General features: G+C 53.9%; 2 protein-coding genes across 3 annotated transcripts in view; one reads left to right on the top strand and one right to left on the bottom strand.

Annotated features, from left to right (window-relative positions):
• LOC145431207 (uncharacterized) overlaps positions 1 to 14,039 on the top strand; it is a 382,620-nt gene that overhangs the window by 128,425 nt on the left and 240,156 nt on the right. The window lies entirely within an intron of this gene.
• kmt2ca (lysine (K)-specific methyltransferase 2Ca) overlaps positions 85 to 14,039 on the bottom strand; it is a 50,155-nt gene continuing 36,200 nt past the window's right edge. The window contains exons 51-78 of one of the 2 annotated variants that reach the window (XM_080306860.1): positions 13,684 to 13,916; positions 13,116 to 13,535; positions 12,703 to 12,810; positions 8,542 to 9,450; positions 8,151 to 8,411; positions 7,869 to 8,069; positions 7,630 to 7,791; positions 7,406 to 7,541; positions 7,140 to 7,263; positions 6,877 to 7,052; positions 6,685 to 6,797; positions 6,467 to 6,604; positions 6,331 to 6,376; positions 6,143 to 6,258; positions 5,969 to 6,067; positions 5,502 to 5,714; positions 5,294 to 5,421; positions 4,898 to 5,093; positions 4,604 to 4,813; positions 4,145 to 4,524; positions 3,713 to 3,825; positions 3,390 to 3,526; positions 3,187 to 3,314; positions 2,787 to 2,988; positions 2,588 to 2,704; positions 2,324 to 2,397; positions 1,109 to 1,217; positions 85 to 1,036 (exon numbers count right to left, since the gene is read on the bottom strand). In XM_080306860.1, coding sequence (XP_080162986.1) covers positions 944 to 1,036; positions 1,109 to 1,217; positions 2,324 to 2,397; positions 2,588 to 2,704; positions 2,787 to 2,988; positions 3,187 to 3,314; positions 3,390 to 3,526; positions 3,713 to 3,825; positions 4,145 to 4,524; positions 4,604 to 4,813; positions 4,898 to 5,093; positions 5,294 to 5,421; positions 5,502 to 5,714; positions 5,969 to 6,067; positions 6,143 to 6,258; positions 6,331 to 6,376; positions 6,467 to 6,604; positions 6,685 to 6,797; positions 6,877 to 7,052; positions 7,140 to 7,263; positions 7,406 to 7,541; positions 7,630 to 7,791; positions 7,869 to 8,069; positions 8,151 to 8,411; positions 8,542 to 9,450; positions 12,703 to 12,810; positions 13,116 to 13,535; positions 13,684 to 13,916 — 5,342 coding nt within the window. In that variant the 3' untranslated portion in view covers positions 85 to 943. The remainder of the gene's footprint in view (positions 1,037 to 1,108; positions 1,218 to 2,323; positions 2,398 to 2,587; positions 2,705 to 2,786; positions 2,989 to 3,186; positions 3,315 to 3,389; positions 3,527 to 3,712; positions 3,826 to 4,144; positions 4,525 to 4,603; positions 4,814 to 4,897; positions 5,094 to 5,293; positions 5,422 to 5,501; positions 5,715 to 5,968; positions 6,068 to 6,142; positions 6,259 to 6,330; positions 6,377 to 6,466; positions 6,605 to 6,684; positions 6,798 to 6,876; positions 7,053 to 7,139; positions 7,264 to 7,405; positions 7,542 to 7,629; positions 7,792 to 7,868; positions 8,070 to 8,150; positions 8,412 to 8,541; positions 9,451 to 12,702; positions 12,811 to 13,115; positions 13,536 to 13,683; positions 13,917 to 14,039) is intronic. The other variant, XM_080306861.1, reaches the window with a different exon arrangement.

Raw genomic sequence — 14,039 nt, 5'->3', positions numbered from 1 at the left:
CGACAGCTCACACAGCAAATACACTGAAACACTGAGGTGGTCATGTGACTGTTGCTATGCACACAGAACAGAATGAGGCGAGAGCAACATGTAAAATATTTTATTTTTCTGTAAATGATTCTAAATCAGAGTCACCATATTTCCCAAAAACAAACATCTTCATCGTCACGGTTACGTCCAGTAATAATAAAAAAGGCTTCGTGTCGTCTCTGTACACATCAGCAGTCTCCTATGTACACGGCAGCGGGACTCGGCGCCTGAAGGCCGCGGTGACGCCTGCCCGACTCGCTTCACAGTCCGTCCAATCGGGATGCGGTGCCGGGTCAGCAACACAAACTGTACTTGAAACGCTGCAGCTGATCGGCGGTGGTGAGGATGGTGGAGGGCTTCTTAAACTCTGTGTGCAATTCTCTCATCTATGGTACACGTATTTACACACCGCCACGCCGGACCTCGAACGCACCGCAGGTTTAGAAAATAGCTTCATTCAGTAATAAATACAAAAAAACTCTTATTTTACAGGAAATTAACAAATGGAGGTGGGCGGGGCAGGAGTGGGGTGGGCGGGGCCAGGGAATAAAGTCTCTATTTTTCTTGTTTTTGTGTTTTAGTGCAAGTTAAAGACAACACATTCTCTGATCTCAAATTTACATCTGTGCTCATTTTTACACACAATATACACAGAGGACCAGCCTCTTTAAGCCCCGCCCACTCTCCAACACAGCTACGCCCTCAGAAACAAGCTTCTGACCCCACCCATGCGCATATATAACCCCCACCCTGACCTGTTATCCCCATCATCAATATTATTATCATTACTTGTGTTATCAAAGCAATCACTTTCATTATTATCACTGTGTTGATATGAAGTTAAGCTCCGCCCACAGGGGAGGCGATCGACAGAGAGCGAGCTGCCTGTGTGTGTGTGTGTGTGTGTGTGTGTTCAGTTCATCCATTTGCGGCAGTTGACGGCTCCGCAGTGACACGGGATCTTATGCTGATCGTCCTCCAGGTCGAACTTGTAGTCGTAGCACAGCTGGAGGGGGAGGGGCAGTAATCAGTAACCACACACGCTCTGAGATGCTGACTGATGGAGGGCGGGCCTTACCTCTTCTCCTCTCTGGATGCGTCTGCAGGAGCTGATGATGATCTTGTTCTCCTTCTCCACAGTCACCACCTCAGTGATACAGTTGGGAGCACATGAGTGGTTGATGTACCTGCCAATCACACACAGAGGCGGGTCTTTCACAGGTCAACAGACCAATCAACACTATTAAAAATTCCTGCACCCTGCTGGGATCCTTCATCAGGTTTTCACTTTGAGCTCTCTGAGTTTATCAGAACTCGGCTGGTTCAGGTATTTATCAATGCAGAGCCACCTGAGCAGCCGCCCCCCCCGAACACACCTGAACTTGGACTTGGGGCAGCCAAATATCCCAGAATGCATTTAGTCTGAAACTCAAACGTGGGGATGTCGGAAGAGAGCGGATAAAAATTTGGGACCGTGACATAAATAAAGTTTTAATGAATGTTGATAAGTAAATTTCAAATATCTGCTCGACTTATCAGGACATCACATCTGTAAGAAGTGCTCTGCTCTTTCAGAGACGTCCATTACCCCACCAGCTGTCAGCTGACCGAGAGGTCAAGGGTCACTAGAGCCAGTGAGAACGCCTCACTTCCGGCACAATAACACACGAGGTATACACGTCACCAAGATAACATGTTAACGTTTGGTTTATTCCCGAGCGGCTCATCGCATGTGACTTTCTTACATCACGTGTGATTTCCACTGCAAACATGAATCAGTTAAATTCAGAGGGGCAGTAAAAACACTGGAGCTGAGCTGTGATGTCATCACGTCACGCCTCAGCGGTTTGTGTCCTGGAGCGAGGACACTTTCAGGTGTGTTTTCCCAACACCATGAGCACTCAGAGCGAGGGCGGAGCTGCGACCCTTCCACAGCCCCGCCCTCACCTGTGAGCACCAGATGAAAGGAAAGTTTCCTCTGAGGAGTGTCTGAGCGCTCCACGACAGGTGAGGAGCTCAAATTGAGCTGCTGCTCACCCACAGCTTTAAACACCAGAACACCTGATGCGTCCCAGGAGAGGTGTTTCAAGTCCAACTGGGCAGAGACCCCAGGTGGACACACACACACCTCTTTACGATAGCCTCCTACTACATCTGAACATCAGGACTGTTTGATCACCTCCTTGCTGAAACAGCAGGGGGCGCTCACCTGAGCGTCTGTACAGGAAGGGCTCATTGGGTCAGGTGTGTGCAGGTCTGAGATCAGCACTGAACCGGTCTGAGCTGGACTCACCTGGCGGGTCCCCCGGTGATGGTGGCGTCGATCACATAGTCGTTGTCGATCCGGAACATGTACACGCCGCGATTCTGCACACAGACACACAACACGAGTGAAAGACATGACCCTCTGGAGGTGAGACGTGCAGGCCCCACCCCCTTCACACAGATGTCACTGACTGTTTATGTTTGTGTGACATGTGAACGAACCAATCAGACGACAGCTTTCAGTCGACGTGACTCCGATCTGAACATCAGAAGTCGCAGACCTGTGTGTTACCTGTGATTCGTACAGCCTCTCCTTGCGATTGGCTACTTCACTCCTGATGATGGTCCCGATGTATTCGATGACCATGGTGCACTTCTCGATGTCTCTGGCAGCGTACAGTCCGAGACCCTGCGAGCACACACACAAACACAGTCAGCTTCCTGTCCTGCGTTGGCGGTCAAGTGTTCGGGCTGTGCTGCAGGTGACCCACCTGGATGCGGGAGCGTGCCAGGTACACATTGCTCTTCCACTCAGCCTTCATGCGGCGGTACTGCGAGGACTTGGAGTGGCGTCCCTGGTGAGCGCCGGCCACGGACTCGCCCGGAGACAGAGAGATGACGCCGGGGACGAGGCCCACGATGGAGCCCACCGAGCCCTGACACCTGGGGGCGATGCTGGCCAGCAGGTAGGGTCTGAGGGGGGAGAGGAGGGCGTCAGGCAGCTGTGGGTGCGCTTTACAGAAACCTGTGACGGAGGCCTGAGCAGATCTCTGTCCCAGCCACACTGACGATGTCACAACACAATGCAGAGCAGCTACACTTTGCCCCACCCGCCCGCCACTTCCATCAGCAGCTTGACACAAAGTGACATCATTGCTTCAGAGCACGTACCTTTTGGCCTGACAGGCTTTGGGTTCGGAACGGGCGGAGCCTGACGGGTTGAAGGCCAGAGGCCACTCCATGAGGGGGTTCCTGCCGTAACGAAAGGTGTAACGCTCACAGGCCTCCACGCCAGGTAACTGAAACACACAGAGAACAGGTGAGTCTGGGTCCCTGTTTGAAGGTGTGTGTGTGTGTGTGTGTGCTGGACGTACAGACTCTATGATTCGGGTCACCGCAGACGTGGTCAGACCAAACAGATCTTCTCCTTTCAGGTAAACTGGGAACAGCTTCAGAGTCCCGCTGGAGGTCCTCATCTGGGAGACGGGATCCAGGATCTGATCCCACACAGCTGCACGCACGCACGCGCACACACACACACACACACACACACACACACACACACACACACACACACACACACACACACACACACACACACACACACACACACACACACACTTTGGTTCATCGCCGTGCTCCTGAGGAGCAGCAGTGCTTCTGATGACAGTTGTGCAGACACACAGGTGATGGTTACCTTTGGGCGTGGGTCCGGTCAGAATGAGGTCATCGTGTCCTTTCTCCACCACCTTAACCTTGAACAGCGGCTGCCCCTCCTCCTCCTCGATGTAGCACATGTACTTACAGCGTCTGCGGAGCACGAGCAGAGAGCCATCAGACCGACCAATCACTGCTGACGTCTACCTGTGATCAGACCAATCACTGCAGAGGGAGGTAAACACCCTCTCACACTGTGGTTGGTAATCCGACACCTCCATCACTACTCTGTGTCAGACCGCCTTCTTCCTGTTGCAACCTTTCACAGTAAGAGCTCCTAACATAAACATCTTCCTGCAGATCTAAACTTTGTCTTCCATCAGAGAAAAGTGGGCAGTGTGATGTAGCACAGCGGTGGGCGTGGCAACCGCACATTGATTCTGATTGATAATCTGCACGCTGCTGCTCTTACCTGTTGCTGTGGCGCATGCTCCAGTAGATACGGTTAGCATGGTAACCGACGGGGAAGATGGCCGTCTCGTTGTGGAAGGTTCTCATCTGCTGTGGGAGGAGCCTGCCGATGGCACGGAACAGCAGGCTGCCGACCCTGAAGGTGTGCTGCCGCTCACCACGCTGCACCACGGCTGCGATCTGGCGCGCCTCGTCCCGCTGCACGAACACTCGGCGGAACACCGCGAAGCATCGCAGCTCTGAGTCGTACGGGTCAGAGGCCGTCACAGCCGCCGGGTCAGGGGCAGAGCTGGGAGTGGAGGAGGGTGAGCTGCCGCAGGACCTGTCCCCGGTGAGAGGAACCATCCTGGGTTTATGGAGGTGGCAGAGCATGGTCTTATCCTGGAGAAGAGAGGAGGTGCAGGGTGAGGAGGAGTGCCTGGTGGGCGTGAGCTCAGGTGTAACTCGGCCTTGCGCTTACCTTGAAGAAGGTGCACTGGGCCTGCGAGGCGCAGGTGAAGTGGTAGGTGTTGGTGCAGCGGAGGCGGTTGCAGCCGCTCGTGGCGCCGGTCTGCTGGCAGTGAGCGCAGCGCAGCGTCAGTCCTCGCCTCAAAGCCAGCTCCACGTTGATGAGCGCACCCGCCTGAGTCTCGTACACCTCGCTGGACCACAGGGCGCAGTTAAGGTGCACCTGGGACACAAACACATGGACGACAGGTGAATGGGCCGCACCGCGCCGCCACCGGAGACTCAGAGCAGAGAGCGGCGCACTCACCCACAGATCCAAGTCCAGGTTCAGGAGCCTGGCCGGTCCGTCTGTCTGGCCATCGCCCTGCTGGTGACAGAAGCAGCACCTGCGCTGGTCTCTGGGTAATGGTTCTGGACGAAGACACGCCCCCAGGTTCTTCAACAGCTCATCCACTTCATCCTGTGTTGGCAAGGCAACCGCCTCATTAGAGATGCAAGTACCCCTGCGTGAAAAAGAGAAAGATTACTGATGACAGAACATCCAGGTCTGATAACGCGCAGCTGAGGGCGTCGTGGTGCCACGTGCACTTGCACAGGCTGTTATCCTCAAACACAGTGGTCATTGCTGGAGCAGAGGCTCCGCCCCTTCCCCCACAGGTGCCAAAAACTAGTAGGTGAGGTTCAAATGAGGTCCCTAACATACCTGCTCAGTGTGATGTTAACACTCCAGCGTCGCCAGCGGGAACTCTTCATCCTCTTTCCATGGCACGATGACAGCGAGTCCTCCTCACCTGGGACTGCCCGGGGGCGGGGCTTCAACTTTACCTTCACCTGTAAGCCGGTCAAATAGTCAGTCTTCAAATCAATGACCTGACTCAGTACAATGTTAGTTCACAGGTAACCACGCCCACCTTGAGGCTGTCCATGCGAGGCCTGGTCTCCATGGTGATGGCAGAGGCAGATGGGAAGAAGAGAGGTGGGGTGGAGGAGGATGTCGGGGGAGGCGAGGAGGGAGCACGGGGGAGGGCGTGGACGGCAATGGAGGACATGTTGCTGGTGTACTGGTGCTGCACCCTGGTGGGAGGGGGGCACTCGGAGCCGGAGAGCAGGACAGGGACTGCAGACTGACAGCGGGACAGGTGTTAAAGCGGTGCATTGTGGGAAATCTACCTGAACTCCTGACCCCAGACTAAACTGCACCAGGGGAACAACCAACCAAGGAGAAGAAAACAACAAAACACACACCCACCCCCCACAGCAGCCAATCGTAACAGCTACCACTATGATTGTAACTAAACCATTGTCTGTGCCTAATCTCAGCGCCAAACACATCAGCCAAATGAAGGCTGGGACACCTGCGGTGTGGGCGGGGCCTCACCTTGGTGCCTGCAGACCTGCTCTGGAGGTCGTTGGTGTAGAGGGTGGAGCAGTTGGGACTGCAGAAGAGCAAGCTGGAGCCGGGTCCGGACTGACCCTCCTGTAACACACACACAGAGGGTGACTTCCTGTCCACTGTGAGGTCACTCTGACCGTCTCCTCTGAGGCGTCTAACCTGTTTGAGCTCCCTGACAATGCGGACTCCGTTTCCCAGCAACACCTTGCAGTAGCTGCAGCACTGAGGCCTGGTGGTGGCAGCGCCGCCCTGCTGGCTGAAGTCCATTCTGACACCTGTAGACACGGATAGATATGAACAGACGCACAGGTGTGTGCGTGCGTGAGTGTGCGAGTGTGTGTGCAGACCTGTGTTTCCTGTAGCGGCCGCTCTCTGTTTTGTGGCGGATGAACCCTGTGAACACATCAAACAGCTGTCAGTCACCTGGAGAGACGCTCAGCGCCGACAGCGATGAAACAATGCTGCGGGGTGCAGCGATCTCACCTGCATCAGCGGCACCTGCACACTCGCCAGCAGGGCCAGAGAGCTCTGCTCGGGACCGGACGCTCGGCTCAGCTGGTAGTTCACAGGGACGGGGACCCGCAGCAGCTCCGCCACCGCCGCCATCACTCCTGGAACGTTCTGGAAACAGAGGGTCACAGCAATGACGACCAAGGGGAGGGGCTACTGATACATCAACATTAATAGCAAGAGATGTTTACCTGGGCTGCAGTGGGGTTCAGGGTTATTGCTATGGTAACCAGGTCTGTGTTCGAGCAGGAAGGAAGTCCCTGATGGTTGGTCTCAGTCTTCACTTCCTGTTTGACTGCAGAGCCTGCACACAGGTGAGCAACAGGTGAGCATCAGTCAGAACAGACAGGCGGCATTTTCCAGTCACGCTGTGGCTGACTCACCTTTCCCCCAAGCACAGGGGATCATGGGTAGTGTAGGCGACGGGCAGGGTGAGGGAGGCTCCAGCTTGATGAAGGACAGGTCGGGGTACCGGCTGATCTCTATGTCCGCCACGCTCTCCGGGGACGACGATGGAACGTAGCTGTCGGGGTCATCTTGCTCTGACGAGTCCTGGACCCTGAGGATGAGAAATCACAAAGAAAAGTCAGCACGACTCAAGACGACGACGAGGCATTTGGCTTCACATCTGAGGGGCGGGGCTAACCTGAGCTCCTCCTGGTTGTTGTGGGGTGGGGTTGGGAGGGAGGCAGGCACATCCACTGTCCTGGAGGGATGGTTTAAATTGAGAAGCTCCTCCCCTTTCAGCTTCAGAGCAGACACACCTTTCACTGAGGTAGAAACAGGAAGAAGAGATCAGCTGTTGCTCTCGTGCAGCTGTCAGGTGTCCACATACTTACGGCCACACTGTCACAGCTGCACAGGCTAACCTGTGCCTGTCAGACAAAGAAGAGGGTCAAATAAGCCTCTCACCATCCTGCTCGCCGACCTCCTTCCTGGTCAGCTCCTCTGTCGTGGCGAAACCGTTCACCAGTTTCTGCCTGGCAACAGGAGGCGGCGTCGGTGGCAGGGAGGCCGGAGGAGTGGGGGGGTTACTGAGGTTGTTCTGCTGGAGGAGCAGACAGGAAGTGATGTAAAATTAAACAGCAGTACCACACCATTACTAAAGTATTACCTCAGTACCCATGCAGCGGTACCTTGTATATGAGCTGGGAGTAGTAGTCGGTGACTCCATCCAGGCAGGCGTTGCCGAAGGAGCCGCTCAGCCTGGAGTCTCGGCCCAGAGAGGAACTGCCGTATGGGGGGAACAGACTGAGATCCACCCCCAGGACCGGCTCCATGAGGGGCAGCACTGCCAGCTGTTGATGGAGGGGAGAGGTTTAAACTTTCAGACATCTGCTTCCTGCTCAGTAAACAGGAGGAGGCGGGGCTCTACCTGTCTGAGGTGTGTCACCACTGGGTCAGAGGAGGAAGAGGTGGAGCAGGATTGGAGTAGCTTCTCCTCCTCCTCCTTCTTCTTCCTTTTGTACTTGGGAGGAGCTCGGTCTTTGTCGGGCCGGGCGGGTCTCTTGCAGCGTTGCGTCTTCTTCCTGCCGAAGGCGTCCAGCAGCTCTGAGGCAGGACCGTCCCTCACCACCTGGAGGTGGAGCACATGATCAGCTTTTTTAACTAAAAGGTCACATGACATTCCATTTGTCTGCCCTGGCCACCTCCTCACCATGTTGCCATGGGAACCAGGTGCATCTTCCTCTTCAGATCGACAGCCGTCGCTGGACAGCTGTCGCCGGGCGATAGGCGGAGCTTGGGTGATGGGCGATGGCGTGTTGGCAGGGGAGGTCTTGTCCCTTAGCAGGTGTCTGAGCAGCTCCTTACCTGCATCGCCTGCCTGATGAGGAGACGTGGGGGAGAACGGCTCTGCCCGGCCCTCCTCCATCTTCACCACCCTGGCTCCACAGGCTGCGGCCTCCTCGCGCTCCTCCTGCAGAGAGACCCAGGAAAGTGACACACAATACCATAGTTCATCCACTATCACAGCATCACTACAGTATCACAGCATCACTACAGTACCACTGCAGCACAAGTGGGATGAAGTGTGAAAACAAGCGCACCTTGACCTTCAGCAGAGCTGCAGACAGGGGCCCTCTCTGGCACTCTGAGCCCAGCCCGGAGGCTCTCTGCTGGGCTGCAGAGATGATGGACAGCTGCCTCTCCAGCTCTGATGATGGGGCCAGACCAGAGAGGGAGGAGCTCTGAGGGAAAGACAGCTCTGATTGGTCCATGCTGCCAAAGGTGGGTGTGGAGCACGCAGTGTCAGAGACAGCAGGGGTGGGAGGGGCAGTGAGGTCATCCGATTGCGAGGACAGTGGCGTCCTGGCCCCCCCTCCTCCTGTGGCTTCCTCCCCGTCCTTCTTCCTACTCCTCTTCTTATTCGGTTTATTGTCCGGGATGATGTCAGAATACAGCTGGATGAGGGAGGCGGGGCCACCAGAGGAGGAGCAGGGGAAGGAAGTGGCCAGAGGAGTGGAGGGAGAGGAAGAGGAGGAGTCGTGTCCGAATAGATGTCCCTGCCCTGCCGGATGGGAGGAGGGCATTCCTGCTGCTCCTATCCCAGCTGGGTGTGCCTGCCCTGGGGCTGAGGGTCCTGTGAGGCCAGGCAGCCTCGGCCTGGTCTGGAGGCTGGAAGGAGCCACGTTCATGGGGGGTTCACCTGTTGGAACAGGGGGCGCTCCAGGGAGTAGAGGCCTCGCCGTGAAGCCTTGGCGGAGGCCCGCCTGCAGGGGAAAGGTCACTGCCATCTGGCTGTGGTGCTGAGGTCGAGGTCTGGAGGTCTGGAGGAAGTCCTGGGGCAGCTCGGAGCTGAAAAAGGGCATCTGAGACAAACCGTCCCCTCCAGGGGCAGGACCCGCTGTCGGTCCCACCTGAGGACCCGACGGAGTTGCGGCAGGAGGCACGGAGGCCCCCAAGAGGCTCTGCTGCTCCAGCTCCAGTCTCTGCTGCAGGACGCGGTGACGCTCCACCTGGAAGCACATCAACAGGATTCATGAGCAGGAGGAGGCTGCAGACACCTCTGACCTTTAACCCCTGACAACCATGCTTTATTCATACACACAACAATTACATACTCATGTGGTCTAATCTGTTCTCGTGGATGTAACCAGGCCTCCAGACTCCTTCTTACCGTAACCCACATTTCTAACATTGACACCTCTGCTGGAGCTCCTTGCTCCCTCCTTGTCTACCATTCAACCATCTTCAAGTTTGACTCTCCTCCAAGGATCGGATGTACCAATAAGGATTCAATCTGTCTGTCAGCTCCACCCTCTTCCCACTGTCCTCGTTAAAAGCCGTCAGACCTCATTGGCCCCCATTATAATCACTATTACTCGTTCCTTCATCATTGAAACCTGCCTCCTTTACTCCCATTCTTAAAAAGCCTGGTACAAATAAATTCATTTAGATATCCGATCTCCTCTTTGTTTCTTAAACTCTTGAGAAAACTGTCTCCTCTCGGCTTCACACACGTCTCAGTAACAACAATAATCTCTATGAACAACTCCAGTCTGCTTTCCATCCACTTCACAGGGAACGACTATTCAAAACGACCAACGTCCTGATGGCAGCTGACTCCAGTTTCCTCGCCATCCTCCTCCTTCTTGAGCTGAGCCGTTGATTTCCCACACCATCCTCTGGAAAGACTGCCCTCCCTGCCTGGTTCACCTCACATCTCTCATATTCAATTTAAAGCTCACTCTTCAAGTTCATTTCCTGTTTCTGCCGGTGTTCCCCAGGGTTCAGTGTTGGGGCCTCTGTTATTCGTCACTGAAGTGCTTCCACATAAATATTAGCTTTCACTGCTACACAGCTGACACTCAGCTGTATGTTCCTTCCAAACCCAGTCTCACCCTTCCACCCATACCCTCTCTCCCTGCCTCAGTGAGGTTAAATCATGGCTCTCCTCCAGTGTCTCACACTCAGCAGTAATACAGGGAGTGCAGAATTATTAGGCAAATGAGTATTTTGTCCACATCATCCTCTTCATGCATGTTGTCTTACTCCAAGCTGTATAGGCTCGAAAGCCTACTACCAATTAAGCATATTAGGTGATGTGCATCTCTGTAATGAGAAGGGGTGTGGTCTAATGACATCAACACCCTATATCAGGTGTGCATAATTATTAGGCAACGTCCTTTCCTTTGGCAAAATGGGTCAAAAGAAGGACTTGACAGGCTCAGAAAAGTCAAAAATAGTGAGATATCTGGCAGAGGGATGCAGCAGTCTCAAAATTGCAAAGCTTCTGAAGCGTGATCATCGAACAATCGAGCGTTTCATTCAAAATAGTCAACAGGGTCGCAAGAAGCGTGTGGAAAAACCAAGGCGCAAAATAACTGCCCATGAACTGAGAAAAGTCAAGCGTGCAGCTGCCAAGATGCCACTTGCCACCAGTTTGGCCATATTTCAGAGCTGCAACATCACTGGAGTGCCCAAAAGCACAAGGTGTGCAATACTCAGAGACATGGCCAAGGTAAGAAAGGCTGAAAGACGACCACCACTGAACAAGACACACAAGCTGAAACGTCAAGACTGGGCCAAGAAATATCTCAAGACTGGTTTTTCTAAGGTTTTATGGACTGATGAAATGAGAGTGAGTCTTGATGGGCCAGATGGATGGGCCCGTGGCTGGATTGGTAAAGGGCAGAGAGCTCCAGTCCCACTCAGACGCCAGCAAGGTGGAGGTGGAGTACTGGTTTGGGCTGGTATCATCAAAGATGAGCTTGTGGGGCCTTTTCGGGTTGAGGATGGAGTCAAGCTCAACTCCCAGTCCTACTGCCAGTTTCTGGAAGACACCTTCTTCAAGCAGTGGTACAGGAAGAAGTCTGCATCCTTCAAGAAAAACATGATTTCCATGCAGGACAATGCTCCATCACACGCGTCCAAGTACTCCACAGCGTGGCTGGCAAGAAAGGGTATAAAAGAAGAAAAACTAATGACATGGCCACCTTGTTCTCCTGATCTGAACCCCATTGAGAACCTGTGGTCCATCATCAAATGTGAGATTTACAAGGAGGGAAAACAGTACACCTCTCTGAACAGTGTCTGGGAGGCTGTGGTTGCTGCTGCACGCAATGTTGATGGTGAACAGATCAAAACACTGACAGAATCCATGGATGGCAGGCTTTTGAGTGTCCTTGCAAAGAAAGGTGGCTATATTGGTCGCTGATTTGTTTTTGTTTTTGAATGTCAGAAATGTATATTTGTGAATGTGGAGATGTTATATTGGTGTCACTGGTAAAAATAAATCATTGAAATGGGTATATATTTGTTTTTTGTTAAGTTGCCTAATAATTATGCACAGTAATAGTCACCTGCACACAGATATCCCCCTAAAATAGCTAAAACTAAAAACAAACTAAAAACTACTTCCAAAAACATTCAGCTTTGATATTAATGAGTTTTTTGGGTTCATTGAGAACATGGTTGTTGTTCAATAATAACATTATTCCTCAAAAATACAACTTGCCTAATAATTCTGCACTTCCTGTAAAACTGAAGCTTGTCAGCACAGGTTACAGGTTTTCCATTAATACTGACAACACCTCCACCCCCCCTCAGGGTAACAGTCTGGGTGTCCTCCTCGACAGCACTTCCTCCTTTCCTCGCCCCACATGCTGCTCCTATCCTCGTTACTTCTCAGATACTGTAATTCTGATTTCTCGCGATCATAACTCGCACAGCCTCCAGAGAGCGCATCACCCTCTTCTTCATCAGCTGCACTGACTGTAGATGCTCGAGTCTCCTTCACTTGACGTGTATCCACAACCTGGTCCCTCCCTACTTGTGTGATTTACTCCCTCTCATTCACCGATGTCTTCACCTCATTGTTCCCGTCTCACCACTAAGAGGAACAGAGCTTTCAGCTGCTCTGCTCCCCGACTTTGGGATTCACCTCCTCCTGAACTCAGTGATACTGGCTCTCTTCCCTTATTAGAGTCTAAACCCATCTGCTTAAACTGGTTTACTCTCTTTAACACCGACTCCAGTCTAATGCTCTGAGTGTGTTTGAGGAAACACACTGCGCTCCGTCTCACTCCTCTTTACATTTAACTCTTCCTGGTTCCTAACCAGGGCGTGCTCCAGCTGTGAGAGCATGAACGTCTTCATGTTGTGGGTAAACAGAAACTTGAGGAGTCAGAGGGGACGCGCTCTATGAGGAGGAGCTCTGCTGACTGAGGCCCAGCTTGCTCTGCTCCTCCTCCTCCGTGATGTTTTACCTCCTGCATGAGCTGAACTCGCTGCCTCTCCTGCTGCTCCCTCAGCCTCTCCCTCCTCTCCCTCTCCTGGAAACCCTCGCTGAACGGGTTGTTGTCGTCAAACTTGACCTGTGGAGGAGGCGGAGTCAGAGGGGTTAGCCAGCGCCCAGGAGCAGCCTAAGCTCACATGAAGCAGTGTTACTGCAGGGTCCCCCCCTCATTGGCTTTTCTAATACAGATGTTCAGAGATACATAAAAGTTGGACTGACAAATCCAGATGTGGACCGGCATTAGACTGAACTTCCTGTGGGGTCTCCTGTGCTGATGGAGGTATGAGGGCTCAAACATATGGAGATAATCCCCCCCTCCCCATCTGATTTATGATGCGAGCCTGGTTCTGGATCACAGTGGGGTGCAGCAGCCATGTTTGTTACCTGAGGGGCAGGGCCAGCTCCATCCACTGTGGCTCCATTGGGACCTCCGGTGGGGCCTCGGGAGGCGGCAGTAAAGCCTGCCGTCTGAGCTGCGAGGCCCGGCACTATAGCAGAGGGCGCCTGGGTGTGTGGGGGTACTTGCGGGCTGTTGGGTAGGGCGGCGGGGAGTTGAGGGGGTTGATGAGGCGGCATCCTCTGCCCCATCACCCCTGGAGCCCCACCCCCTGGAGTCCAACCGGGAGGCACATTTGGGAGACGGGCCGGTGCGGGGCCGCCCGGGTGGGGTTGCAGGGGCACGCTGGGCTGTGAGAGCAGCTTCTGAGGGAGTGGGGGTGCCGGTTGCTGCTGCAGACCCCTCTGAGGATGTTTGGTCCGGTAGTCCTCGATGAGCTCGGCGTGGTCCTTCTGCTGCTTCCGGATCTGGACACAGAGAAGAAGCACTCACTGTGGATACACCGGCCCCTGAAAACGGTCCCTTACAGGTTTCACTGGCTGCCCCCGGCCGGCCTCTACCTTCAGTTCAGTCTGATAATCTGGATTTATTCTGCACTGGGATCAGCTCCGTTACCTGCTCTAGCTGCTTCTGGACCACTCCCTGCTGCTCGCTGATGTAGCGTAGCTGGGCGGCGTCCTCCTCTGCGAAGACACGGCCCGCCTTCTTGGCCGTTCTCTGTTTGGCTGACAGAGCCTTCTTGGTCTTGCGGTGAGCAGCGATCTTATCCTCCAGGAGGCGCTGCTGCATCTGCAGGAGCTGCTGCGTCTCTCCGAGCCAGTCCTCGTACTGCGGCCGCTTGGGCTCATCTGGGAAAAGAAGGAGTCAGAATTCAGTGATGAGGAGAAGAAGGAATCTGACTTCGCTCATATGTGGCTGAGAAGAAACAGCAGCATGCGATCAAAGAGAAACTTTGAGCGCATGCTGCTGTT

Source organism: Astatotilapia calliptera, chromosome 9 (genome assembly GCF_964374335.1).
Source record: "Astatotilapia calliptera chromosome 9, fAstCal68.1, whole genome shotgun sequence".
NCBI classification, from domain to species: Eukaryota; Metazoa; Chordata; class Actinopteri; order Cichliformes; family Cichlidae; genus Astatotilapia; species Astatotilapia calliptera.
The sequence above is the reverse complement of the archived record's forward strand: the minus strand, read 5'-3'. Positions and strand labels throughout refer to the sequence as shown.